General features: G+C 40.2%; 1 protein-coding gene across 1 annotated transcript in view; it reads left to right on the top strand.

The window, feature by feature from the left end:
* COPG1 (coatomer protein complex subunit gamma 1) overlaps positions 1-13844 on the top strand; it is an 81685-nt gene that overhangs the window by 35456 nt on the left and 32385 nt on the right. Inside the window, exons 6-15 of the mRNA XM_029601290.1 lie at positions 1243-1318; positions 1407-1499; positions 4016-4102; positions 5869-6026; positions 6138-6271; positions 7131-7198; positions 8043-8231; positions 9116-9211; positions 10510-10753; positions 11662-11737. Of these exons, the coding sequence (XP_029457150.1) occupies positions 1243-1318; positions 1407-1499; positions 4016-4102; positions 5869-6026; positions 6138-6271; positions 7131-7198; positions 8043-8231; positions 9116-9211; positions 10510-10753; positions 11662-11737 (1221 nt within the window). The remainder of the gene's footprint in view (positions 1-1242; positions 1319-1406; positions 1500-4015; positions 4103-5868; positions 6027-6137; positions 6272-7130; positions 7199-8042; positions 8232-9115; positions 9212-10509; positions 10754-11661; positions 11738-13844) is intronic.

Consider the following 13844-nt stretch of genomic DNA (forward strand, 5'->3'; position numbering starts at 1 on the left):
CTTAACACTGGGCGGAGCATCATCTGGATTGATTGGCAGCTTCCCACATTGCAGGGAAGGAGAATGTTCAAGCAGAATTCCTCAGTCGTCGGCATCTAGACCCCGGAGAGTGGAAGTTGTCTGGAGCGATGGATCTGATTGTCCGCAGGCTCACTAGCTAAAGGAGACTGTTTCGTCGGCGTATATCTGTCTGGGACGGTCTGTTCCAGAGGGCTTGAAGGCCCACTCTTTGCAGTCTCAAGCTACTTCTTGGGTGGAGAGTCAGTCTGTCTCTCCACAGGAAATCTGCAGAGCTGCTACTTGGAAGTCTCTGCATACCTTTGCTCATCATTATCGTCTTGATGTGCAGGTGCCAGTTTTTGGCTCCTTCAGTAGACAAGTGCTTCGAGCAGGACTGGCTCGGTCCCACCCTATTTAGGGAAGCTTTGGTACATCCCACTGCCTGGACTGATCCGGGAACGTACAGGGAAAGGAAAATTGGTTCTTACCTGCTAATTTTCGTTCCTGTAGTACCACGGATCAGTCCAGACTCCCTCCCGTGTACTTTGATACGTTCACTTGAAGTTTTCTTTTTGTTTCTTTACAGCTTTTTGGATCTATCTGCTTCCTATCAGAACTTTAAGGCACCGGAAGCATCTACTAGATGGACATATATATATGAAAGAGCAGTTATTTACAGAGTTTTAAAATTTCAAATTATCAGTTGCTTGTTGCCTGCTTGTTCTTATGCTAGTTACCTTTTATATTTCTCTGCTTTGATAATGTTTATACTGAAGGGATGCAGGGTAGGCTCTGTCCTGATATAGGATATCCTTTCAGGTTTTTTCTGTCTCCATCTGCTGGACAGGAGGCTCAACCCCACTGTCTGGACTGATCCGTGATACTACAGGAACAAAAATTAGCAGTTAAGAACCAATTTTCCTTTTTAATTCCTTGTCTTTTACTTTTCATTTCTCTGTCATTTTTCTCACTTTATTCATGATGTCACCATGTTTTTTGGGGGTTTTTTTTTTAAAGACAACTTTCTATATTTTGGAAGTAAACATGTTGGTATACAGTGATGTGTAGTAATAGTTCACTTTATCCTTTTTGTAAGGTTTCTGTTCTGGGCCAAAATCTCACATTGTGTAGATCAAAATATATTCAAAGATGATTTTTTTTTTTAAGTGCCTTGTCTCTTATTAATAGAAATATAGTAGCTAAAAATATTAGTGCTGAATAAATGCTTATCTGTTTCTACAGCTTGACTAAAGATATGACTGGAAAGGATGACAATTACCGGGGTCCTGCAGTCCGAGCACTGTGCACGATTACTGATGTAAGCTTGGCTGTCATTTTCATGCAGTTCCATGGTTTTCTCTATTTCCTGGAGTCATTATTCCTCTGTTATCTTTCTATTTGTGCAGAGCACCATGCTGCAGGCTATCGAGCGCTACATGAAGCAGGCCATTGTGGACAAGGTTCCCAGTGTCTCCAGTTCTGCGTTAGTTTCCTCTCTGGTATGTAACATACATAACTGGCAGGAACTCTAAAACATACTGTGACAGGTCCTACAGATGGTGTTTAGCAACAAGGAAAACAATTGAATGGCAAGCATAGCTGCTATTGATAAGATTGTTGTACAGATTGTTTGTTCTGTAAATACTTGGAGTGGCTTGGTGGTCTGTTCTGGGGTGTAGGATTTATGTCCCTTTCAGAATTATTGGCAGTGTAGCAAATTTGAAGTGGTGCCAGTTAGATCCTTCTCTCTGAAATGAAACTGTTTTATTATATATGGAGCCAGCTTTTACCCGGACTTTGCATCAGTTTCAAAGAGATGTCATTCCCTTTGAAATTTTGCCTAAGAAAAGATATCCGCACAACTTTTTGCATCTCCTTTTTGTGCGACTACCATTTTCCAGTAAGAGAGAGAGAGTACATAGGTTCGAAAATTCAAAAATATATGCACGTTGTTTCAATGCTCTGCCCCAACCTTGCTCCCAAGAATGCCTCCTAGATGTGAGTAAAATTACACGCACAGTGGCATTATGAACATATTTTCACCTGCATACAGGCTGAGCAGTTTTCCAAAAGCCTATTTCTGCAAGTGGAACACTGTTTTACCCTTGAGCGTGACTTGTAAAATTGCCCTCAAGGTGCCCACATTACGTCAGCATTACTTTCATCATGAATGCATGCAAACGGCAGGCTTCTTGGGTGCTCATAGAAGGACAAGTCAAACACAGATGCATCACCTCCTGTTTCTTGCATGTAGCCTCATTAAAATGACATTTTCTTCCATTAGATGTAAATACCAGTACAATCTTCAATTACATTTGTTTTGTATTATGAGAAATTTAACTTCTCAGGTATTTATGGTAAAAAATATCTTACTAATATTCAGATTGCATCTGTTTTGCATGAAATTTCTCATCAGTTAAATGTTGGTTGAACCATTCCTCTCATGCTTTCAGTCCTGTTTCTTAAAACACAGAGGGTTGATTGTTTCGAAAGGGTTTGTCTGGTTAAGTTCAGCATTTAGCTGAACATTTCCCACCCTGCTAAAAAGCTAAACTTTAGCTAGGAAGTCATAGTATCTAGCTAATGTTTAATGTTATTTTTTGTTCATCGCTTTGGGTGATCTGTAAAGCAATGAAGATATGATAATAAATAGCTAGATAAGGGGGAAAAAAGGCAGGATTGTGCTTTCTGGAGGCATGGCAGATTTACCTCACTAGTACTAGCAGGGTAAAGTTATCTAACTCAGGTCAGAAAAATAGCAGGCCTAAAGTTAGCCAGATAATATGAAAAAAAAAAAAGTAGTGCCCAATCCTCCCCTTCCCCAATCGCACTCCATCCCCCTGAATCTTTAAAAAGCGAACAAACTGTTAAGTAGAGTTGACTCTACCTTCAAATAATATTTGTGGCTGAGAGATTTTCTGGCTCTCATGTATTATTTTATTCACTTCTCTTCTTCATGAATTGAAAGGCCAAGCTCTGTTCAGAACTGCAGTAATTTATTTATTTATTTATTTTATTTAAAAGCTTTTATATACCGAGGTTCATGTACTGGTACATATCACGTCGGTTTACATAAAACCAAAGTTGGAAATTACATCAAACAATCGAACATTATATCAAACATGAGGGTACAAATAACAGGTCTAACATCATGAGAAATTACAGCTAACGCTGAGAACTTATAGATAGAGCTGAAGACGATTTAGGATTAAAATTAACATTGTTTTTTCAAATAATAAATAAATAAACAGTCAACAAAGTCTGAATTACAACTGACTTAATAAACATGGGTGAAGATTGAAGTAAGGAGCCAAACAGGAGAATTACTGGCTACAGCGTCGTAGTTCTAACGTGATGGGGTATGAAATGAGTGAATCAACCCTAGGGAGAGACCTTTAAGTGAAGGCTTTTGTAAAAAGCCAAGTTTTTAGCTTCTTTCTGAACGTTCGACTACAGGTTTCTAGACGAAGGTCCGTGGGGAGGGCATTCCATAGAGTAGGGCTAGCAGTTGAATAAGTAAGTAATAAGCACTTATGTATTAAGTAATAAGCACTTATGTATTAAGCCAAGGGGAGGAAGTAAGACTCCTGCTCTGCATTTGGGTACCTTTTGGTGGTACTGGTTGGGAGTGAGGGGGTGAGTATTTACACATTTATTTTGAAGACACAGGAGGTAGGTAGGATCAGCCCTGATTAAACCAATTTACTTATCAAAAGAGATTTGGGGGAGAAAATCGCTGTGGCTTGGCTGCTTTTTTTTTTTTTTTTTTTTTATAATATATGTATTCAGTAAGCCAATGAGTGGTAAAGTTACCTAGATAAGTTTAGCCAAGTATATTCAGTGAGAGACTTGTCTCACTGAATATACCAGGTAAAGTTACCCAGTTAACTCTAACAAAGTAAATTGCTGCTCACCAGCCTACTGAATGTGGACCTGATAACATTTGGCTGATGTAGCATACACAAAATATGGTGTAACCTCTTTTTAACACATACCTGTGCTTTGTGTCCTACAGCACCTGATAAAGACGAGCTTTGAAGTGGTAAAGCGCTGGGTAAACGAGGCTCAGGAAGCAGCTTCCAGTGATAATCTCATGGTCCAGGTGAGGAAGCCAGTGACCACGAGGAATTGTAAAGCCTCTAGTGAAGAAACTGCCATGAGCAGAGTTGAGAGATATATAATAGCACAGATGATGGCAGAAAAAGGCCAGTTGGGCCCCTCCAGTCTACTCAGTTATTCCTGTGCATACTGGAAGAATATATACCAGCTGCCAGCCAGTTTGCCTCTGAGTTGTAGCTTGCTGGTACCAACTCAATCACCCCATGGCCTGCAGTATCTCTAGGTCATGCTTCCTTTAGCTTAAAATTTTCCTTATCCCTTCTCCGCTTAACATCTGTTGTTGAGAGAATGAGGGATGGGTTGTGGGCAATACTGCAATCTCCCAACTATGTTCTTACCAGTGTCATAGAATATGACAGCAGATAAAGTCTATTAGGCCCATTTAGCATCTGTCCAGTTTTGTTCCTGGCCTTCCCTTCCTCTGGATCTCTGGCTTTCTCCTTCACTTCTTTCCCACTAAGGGGACACTGTGCTTATTCTATGCTTTTTAAAATTTATTACCATTTTGTCTCCACTACCTCCACTGGGAGGCCATGCTTTGTATCCACCACCCTTTCTGTGAAAAGATATATTCTGATGTTGCTCCCAAGTCTACCAAGAGTACAGTCATATCCTATCTCTAGAGCAACAGGGATGATTCTCTCCCTGCCTAACATCTCATCATTGGTACAAATGAAACTGAAGGGTGAATAATCAATCAAACAATAGCAAAATTCACAGATACTTCATAGACCCATCATTATAAAGGAAATAAGCAAATATGACCATCTTATAAAAGACAGTAATGTCTACTTATTAGTAGAAAACGTGGTCTTTTCCAGACCTTGTCTTAAATTATAATCATTGGTCATACAATTGTGTGGGTTTTTTTTTTTTTAAAGAATTATTTTTTTATATGCAAACTTTTAAGAAGAATAAAAGTATGAGAACTTAACTTAAAACTCCCTTTGTTCTTAAAGGAGAGCTGCCAGACACTGCCAGCACTGTTTCAGTGTTTGGGTTTCTTAGAGCTAAAATGTTAGGGGTTTTTTTTTGTTTGTTTTTGTTTGTTTTTTTTATCCTTTCACAGAGGTATTTCACTCGCAGAGATATCTCGTTCATGAAACCGGCTTGGTCTTTATGAATGCCGGTGTGGAAAGTCTGATAGTGATCAAACAAATCATTTGGAAGTAGAATAGCTTATAAACAATGCTGTCATTTCTAGGAGCGATACAGCTCAGCACAGAACAATCAGCGAGTTTATAAGCTATTCTACTTCCAAATGTTTCTTCGTTTAAATCACTATCAACAGAATTTCACACCGGCATTTATAAGGACCAAGCCAGTTTCATGCAGTTGATATCCTCCTGAGAGAGGATAAAAAAAAGACAGTCACATTTTGCTGTAAAACCGAAACACTGAAACAGTGCTGGCAGGTCGGGCAGCTCTCCTTTAAGAACAAGAGGAGTTTTAAGTTAAGTTCTCATACTTTTATTCTTCTTAAAAGATTACATACAAAAACATTCTTTAAAAAAAACTACAATTGTATGACCAGTGGTTATAATTTAAGATGAGGTCTGGAAAAGACCACTTTTTCTACTAAGTAGACATTACTGTCTTTTATATGATGGTCATATTTGCTTATTTCCTTTATAATGATGGGTCTATGAAGTATTGGTGAATTTGGAATTTTGCTATTGTTGAATCACATTATAGCACATTACTTTTAACATGTATAGTAGTTTTACTGACTTTTTCTCTGTTTTGTAGTATCATGCTCTTGGTTTATTATATCACGTGCGTAAAAATGACCGCCTGGCAGTCAACAAGATGATAAGCAAGTTTACGCGACATGGGCTAAAGTCCCCTTTTGCCTACTGTATGATGATCCGTGTTGCCTGCAAGCTGCTTGAGGAAGAGAATGGAAGGTAGGTCTTCTTGAAATAGCTTTTAGTACATTTTATTCTTGAGTGGGGCATCTGGGTATTATCATTTCAGGTGTTCTATTTTTATTTTCCCCCTCTAAACTTGTCTTCTAGCCACGACAGTCCTCTTTTTGACTTCATTGAAAGCTGTTTAAGAAACAAGCATGAAATGGTAGTCTACGAGGCTGCATGTGCCATCGTCAACCTGGCCAGCTGCACTGCCAAAGAACTCGCACCTGCTGTGTCTGGTAAGGTTAAAATTCCTGGAAATGTAGAAGTCTGGGGCTATAGTTGATGATTCAAATGATGTAGCAATAATCAAGGGCTATTTAAATAAATAGGGGTAGATATTCAAAGCTGGCCATGTAAGTAACTTAGCTGGTTAAAACTAATCCAGCTAAGTTACAATGTATATTCAGTGGCACGGCAAAGCCGCTGAATATACGTGTATGTGTGCACTTCACCGGATAAGTCTATTTGGCTACGTTTAGATCTGCTCTATGGGCCATCTAAACTTAGACTCCAGATTTCAGTAGTTAGCCGTATAAGTTATAAGGCTAACTTGCTCCATCCCCAATTCACCCAGTACACGCCTACTTTTTGTGCATGTAACTTTTAGCTGTATTCAAGACTTATAGATAGACAGCCGCTAAACTTAGAATTCTATGTTCAGTGGCCACTTAACATAGGTGTATATTCAGTGACTGCTACTTAGCCGCATAAATTCTGCTTATCCGGCTAAATAGTGCTGAATACGCTTTGAATATTGGGCCCATGGAAACTAAGCTCTTGATTTGAAATGGCAAACTTCTACGTCTTGCATTTACAAACAGACTCGAGCTAAGCTAAAGGGAGAGACACCTAATTCAGTCACCTTTATTGCTTATTTCTTACTGAATCAATGTGTTGCTGGATGCTGGCATATTGATTATCTGCTACCATTGAGTCTCCATTATGGAACTATGCTGAATGGGCCATCTCGCAGAGGAAGAGAAGTTAAGCATCTTAAGTGGAGAAAAAAAGGGTTCCCAAATGCAAAACTCATTGGCTTCATCTTTTAACAGGATATGCATGTTTATAATTCCTTTTGTTTTCTATTTTCCATAGTTTTGCAACTGTTCTGTAGTTCCCCCAAAGCAGCACTAAGATATGCAGCTGTCCGCACACTCAACAAGGTTAGTATCTATATTATATGGAAACTAAAGTCCATTCTGAGTGGTGGTTTTGGTATTCTGGCTCTGGAAAAACTCAACATATGGTGGTAAAACAGATGTAGACAGCTGAGTATTTTTATTGACTGATATACTCTAATAAAGAGCTATCCCACTGTATGTGGAGTGCCATCTGGCTCAGTTTTATCTTCAGTGCTTTCGATTGTCAAAAGTGAGTCCATTGATTAAAAAACAAACAAAAAAACATTTTAGGTTTAGGAAATGTTGGTTTTTGCAGTTTAAGTGTTTAGTTGTCCACGGTTGACTTTTCCAGGAATACTGGCAGGCTGATGACTGTGCAGAACTATATATATGTGTGACATGAGCGAGTGAGTGATCTGTCTCCATCTATTGGCAGTATTGCATAACTCACTTGTATGGACTGGCCTGTCTATTCTAAAGAGAGGAAATTTATGAGATAAGTAATTTCACCTTTTATGGGTGTCCTCATAAAGTTTATAGGAATTCTCACTGGATTATAGCTGGTATGGGTGTCTTAAGATTTGAAGTTAAGGAGGACTTTCCTTGATTACAACAAATTCTTAGGTCTGTTATTTTAGAGTTTATTGTAGCTTGTATTTTGTATTAACATTTATTCTTTTCTAACCATTATCTGCCTTTGGGCTCTAGTGATATAGCAGAATATCAGTAGGTAGATGATGGTCAACTGTAGACTTGTGGTGCATGTGACTCTTTAGAAGATATGAAAGTTACTTAAGGGTCAAATATATGGATTTCTCTGTCCCTTGACTTAATGAAATATATTTTAATCCCATTTTATATTGTACTTCTCATCTCTCATTGACAGGTTGCAATGAAACACCCATCTGCTGTAACTGCATGTAACCTGGATTTGGAGAATCTGGTAACAGATTCTAACCGCAGCATTGCCACGTTGGCTATCACAACCCTCCTTAAAACTGGCAGTGAGAGCAGCATTGATCGCCTCATGAAACAGATCTCAACTTTCATGTCGGAAATTTCAGATGAGTTTAAGGTATGCAGGCAGAGAAATGCCCATATTTCATATGTATCTGTAACACAAACTATGGTCAAATGCTCTTTTGTTTTTCTCAGCTTGCATTACTAATACTGGGGGATGGATGGATTGCTTAGATTGCATGGGGGGAAGCTGGAGACATACTACCTCTCCATGCTGTGATATATGGTTCCTCATATGTCTGATTCCTTAAATTTCTAAATCACAAACTATTTTAGACTGCTACCTGCTCCCTGACTTCTTTAATCCCTTAATTTGAATCTGGTAAAACATCTGTTGGACAAATCCCTTTAGGGTCACCTCTTCAGATCTTTTAAAGAGACAGTGAGCCCAGTTGGTCTGTTTCTGTGCCATGAATAAAAAAGGCCAAATTGGAAAATAGCTGGTCCTGGAATGCAAACATGAATTCAAGTTGATCTCCCAATGTTATAATTTCACAAGTGAATGCATGCAGAAGTGGAGTTTGTTCTAATTTGTATTTATTTGTTATGTTGGAAAAATTGATATACACTAGTATATCTGAAGGAAGCAATTGAGGAATATTTGATATACATGCCTTTTTGTAAATAAGAATATGTACAAATCCCAAAGCAAACCTTTCTTTTATTTTACTGACACACATGCATTGATAGTTTGTATGCAAATGTCTACACCAAAGCACCAAGGAAATAAATGTGGATAAAAACAGAAGTTTAAGTTTAAAATAAGTGCAGAAAAATATAGAAGTAAAAATATGAAAAATAAATACCATGACTCACTATCTTTCACAGATGGCTTCCAAAATGAAAAAAAACACCACTATAAATAATAACAAAGTATAATGCAGCTTTATCTATCTGTTTCTGAGTTTCTGTTGCATTCTCTATTCCTTTCTTGCTCAGATTGTGGTGGTGCAGGCAATCAGTGCCCTGTGTCAAAAGTACCCTCGCAAGCATGCAGTCATGATGAGCTTCTTGTTCACAATGCTCCGGGAAGAGGTGAGCGCACTGGGAAAAGTCCTTTGATTATGCATTGCCCTCCACTCATCAGTGAAGTCAGGATTATGTGTTTTCTTGTACTTAATACTAATCACAACCTTAGATTTCTTATTTCATGCTCTGCTTGAAACATTGAGGGATAGACAGTTCTATGTTTTAAGGTTTCTTGTCACCCATTTGATGCAATAAATTATCTGGCTAATAAAACTTAGGTCCATGTTCAAAGGGGTTTGGCTAAGTTTGGCACTTAGTCGGACAAACCCTGAGTTCTCGATTTCCCGCCCCTCACAGCAGATGGGTTTTATTCAGGTAATGACTTACTGGGCCCAAAAAATCTATCTGGATCAAAAAACAGAAGCAATGTGGAGGTGTTGTGGGGTGGGGGCTTAAATTTAGACTGTTAACACCAGTATTCGGCACTACCCAGCTAAGTTTAGCCAGGTAAGGCTGGTCGTGGTGAAGAGCAGGTCTACAGTTGTCCAAGTAACCTTAACCATTTAACTTTAAACCTAAGCGGGTATATTCAGTGACTTATGTTTCCCACTGAATATCCCGGCTAAAGTTACCTAACTGGTTAACTTGCTGTTGTGCACCCTGCTCAATATGGCCCCCATTGTCTGTAAAGGCCAGGAAGTTTCTTAACGGATTCCACCTTAATCTGATTTATGGTTTTTCCTAAGATCAGTTTAGTAAAGTGTCTGAGCAGTAGGTTAGGGGAGAGTATCTATCTATTTATCTCAGAACTTTTATTTTACCATTTAGTGTGACAAAAATCTATCAGTTAGTTGTTGTCATCCATTAGGAGGGCAATATTCAAAGGGATTTCTGAGGGTAGAAAGCATTTTACCCAAATAAATTCACTGAATGAAAATTGCCTATCCTAAGGGTAAAATTGCATGCATAGTTCCATAAAGCGCATACGTCTACCCATGTTGTAATGGGGGCATTCCCTGGACAGGAGAGAAAACTATGTGCACAGTTTTGGTCAGAAAACATTTCTGTAGAAAAGCAGGTGCACATCTGTGCAGGTGCTTTACCCTGGGGCAATTTTTAATGGAAAAATATGGGCATACCTTTTGAAAATTGGCACAAAGATTGCGGGTAAATATTCTCCTCAGACTTTGCAGCAATGCCTCCAGGCTTTTGAGGAAGATCTGTTGCTTTGTTTGCATTTAGATTGTTTTCTGGCTGAAAATTTTTAATTGCTGTGTTTTGTTAAAGTAGTCAGGTTCCCAGCCAGCTAAAAATCTTACCTGCATTCTGTGGTGCTTCATGCTGACCTGAATTTTCTTGCACAGGGAGGTTTTGAATACAAACGGGCGATTGTTGATTGCATCATCAGCATCATTGAAGAGAACCCAGAGAGCAAAGAGACGGGTCTGTCTCACCTGTGCGAATTTATCGAGGACTGCGAATTCACTGTCCTCGCCACCCGCATTCTACACTTGTTGGGGCAGGAAGGGTCCCGGACTAGCAATCCTTCGAAGTACATTCGTTTCATTTACAATCGGGTCATCCTGGAAAATGAGGAGGTCAGGGCAGGTGGGTAGCACCAGTTGGCCATGAAGAATAATAATTAGCACTCCAAATTCCTGAGAAAAAGAACTTTAGTTTTAGGATTATTATTATAAAATGTTGAAGTTAAACTGATGCAAAATATTGAAAGCAGCTCAAAGTTGTGTTATTTCTGTGTTATTTGGGTCCTATGCTTAGCAGACTATCCCCTTCACTTAACGAGGTCAGATGTCCTGATCCAGGCTAATGGGATATGGGTGCTTTATGCAGGAAATTGGTGGAATCTTTAGATAAAGGGGGTCTAATGAGCTGATTAGTGTGTTCAGTTATCACAGAACCAGAGAAGAAAACTTTCTTCTGAAGTGCTAGTTGGGTATCCTATGGGACTGTCAAGAAGGGGAAAGAAAAAAGTGAGGAGGTGTCTCCTCAAAAAAGAAATAAAATAAAAACCCCTTACATTTAAACATTCTGAATGACTACCGAATTTAGATATAAGAAGCTCAAACAAGCACACAAAAGCTAGATTTAATTTCTGCAAGCTGTAAAGAATAATCCAACCTCATGGCCTGTTTTGCAGTTTTTAAACTCAGAGGTTGAAAGGTAAAGTTCCCTTTGAAGGGAAAAGATAAATTGAGCTACTGGAAAGCATGTAGCTAGTATAATTAATATTCCAGTACCACTGTCCATAAAAGTTACTGGGGGCGCTTTGTTTTTGTGTTTCTATATTAAATTTAAGCTTCTCCAATTTCAGTAGCAGACCTTGTTGAAGGAAAAATACATTTGGATTCTACATCATTTTGCATTGTTCTTTTAATATTAAATTTGATTATATTTTAAATGTAGAAAGGCTTTTTCTTGAGCCAGTGTAATGTTATAATTGTGATGTGTGCTCAGCTCAAGACAAAAGCATCTGATCACATTTTTGTTGTTGGCAGGTGCTGTAAGCGCATTGGCTAAGTTTGGAGCCCAGAATGAAGATATGTTACCCAGCATTTTAGTCTTATTAAGGAGGTGAGCTAAGACTTTCACTTTCTTAGAAAGCCAAAGTTCAGTTGTCCTTATTTCAAAGGGTTTTTGTCTACCATCCTCTAGAAAAAGTGGGGCCAGTTTTCAAAGGGTTTAGGATCCTAACTTTCGGAGTCAGGCGCTAAATTGGACATTTTGGGGCGGATTTTAAAAGCCCTGCTCGCGTAAATCCGCCTGGATTTACGCGAGCGTACTTTTGTTTGCGCCTGGTGCGCCAGCAAAAGTACGCGAAGGCGCACTTTCTTAAAATCTACCCCTTTGTAAATTTACTAGGGCTGACTGCCTAAAGATAGGCTTCCAGTTTCATTAGGCTCCTAAATTTAGGTCCCTAAAAAATGGGAGGCTACTGGGGTGGAGTTAGGGTGAGCAAAGTTAGGAGTTTAGCACTGATTTTTAGAACTAGGCACCTAAATTAGGATCCTAAATCTAGCAAAATGAAGAGCAATCCTAAATTTCGGACCCTAAAAGGTGAATTTTAAAAGCCCAGCGCACGCATCAATTAGGGGATGCATGAAAAAGTTGTGCTCATGCGCGCCAACTTTATTTTAAAAAAGTGCCCAGATATACGTGTAAAACCCACTGAGGTAGATCTTCAAAAAATACGTGCGCGTACTTTTGTTCACGCCACCGCCGCGAACAAAAGTACACCAGATTTTATAAGATACGCGCGTAGCCTATAAAATCCGGGGTCGGCGCGCGCAAGGCTGCGCAAAATTGGCAGCCTGCGTGCGCTGAGCCGCGCAGCCTGCCTCCGTTCCCTCCGCGTCCCCCCACCTTCCCCTCCTTTCCCCCCCCCACCTTTGTTTGGGCAAGTTACGCAACTTGCGCGCGCCGCTGCAGTGCCGGGGGACTCGGGACCACCCTCCCGGACCGCCCCTGCCCCCGGACACGCCCCCTCCCACCCCTTTTAGGAAGCCCCGGGACTTGCGCGCGCCGGCGGCCTATGCGAAATAGGCGCGCCGGCGCGCAGGGGTTTTAAAATCTACCCCACTGTGCACACATCTGAAAAGTTTCCAGAAAGGACTGGGACATGGGCATTTCGGGGCCTGGCTAAGAGATGTGTGCAGAAATAATTACACCTGGCATGCGCCAGGTCTCCTGCCATGTAACTTTACTTCTGCTATGGATGACATGCAAGTCATAAAATTAAAAGCATCAAGCCATTTCTGAGGCGTTTAAAGGGTCTGGAGTAACTGGGGGAGAGTGCAGACTATCAAACCCAGGGGGGTTTGGAAGACCTAGTTGTTAACTGGGTGAACTGATAAATCAGAAATGGCATTGGTGCTCGCCTCTTTTAAAATCCACCAGCTTATGTGGTAGAAGCGGGATTTATGCACCCATACGCTCGTCCGTTTAAAATTTGACACACGTGCACGCAGCCAAGCTATTTTATAAAACGCATGCATATATGTGCACAAGTTATAAAATGGACACACCCAGGGGCGCGTGCTGACACACTCGTGCCAATATGCCCCCGCGCGCTGGTTCAAAAGTTACCTTCTCTGTTTTTCTGGATAACTTTCTTCCACCGACCATATTCAAATTATATAGTCGGTTAAGTGTTAAAGGAAAAAAAAAAGTTAGCATGTCTGCAAGCCTGATTCCCCACTCCACTAAAAGCATAAAACTAATTTCTGGCATTTTACTGATGTGTGTGGTTTTTGTTTTTTCCCCTTACCCCTCAGTCCCCAAGCCCCCAAAAGATTATAATAGTTGCAAGTCTATTGATCCGAGGAGCCATCCCTCCATGTGCTTTCTCAAAACAAATTGGCCTCTAGGCCCCGCCTGGAACCTCCAAAACCCCTTGGGGCTTCTGGAATCACAGCACATTTCTGTTGTTCCTATCTATATCAAGCATTGCTTTGACAGTAGTGCTGGAAATGTAAGGTGGCAGCATTACTGTCACAATAATAATACTAACAGTAATGCTTGATACTGCTGGGAATGTTATGATTGTACTGCAGTCCCAGTGGCCCTGGAGGTTTTTGGAGGTGCCAGATGGGGCAGGAGAGTTGGGGGTTGTAGAATGAAGGTGGGAGGGAGGGAAAGATGGTGATGAGGAGGGGGCCTGGAGATCAATGTTTTGAGAGAG

Source organism: Rhinatrema bivittatum, chromosome 4 (assembly GCF_901001135.1).
Source record: "Rhinatrema bivittatum chromosome 4, aRhiBiv1.1, whole genome shotgun sequence".
Lineage (NCBI taxonomy): Eukaryota > Metazoa > Chordata > Amphibia > Gymnophiona > Rhinatrematidae > Rhinatrema > Rhinatrema bivittatum.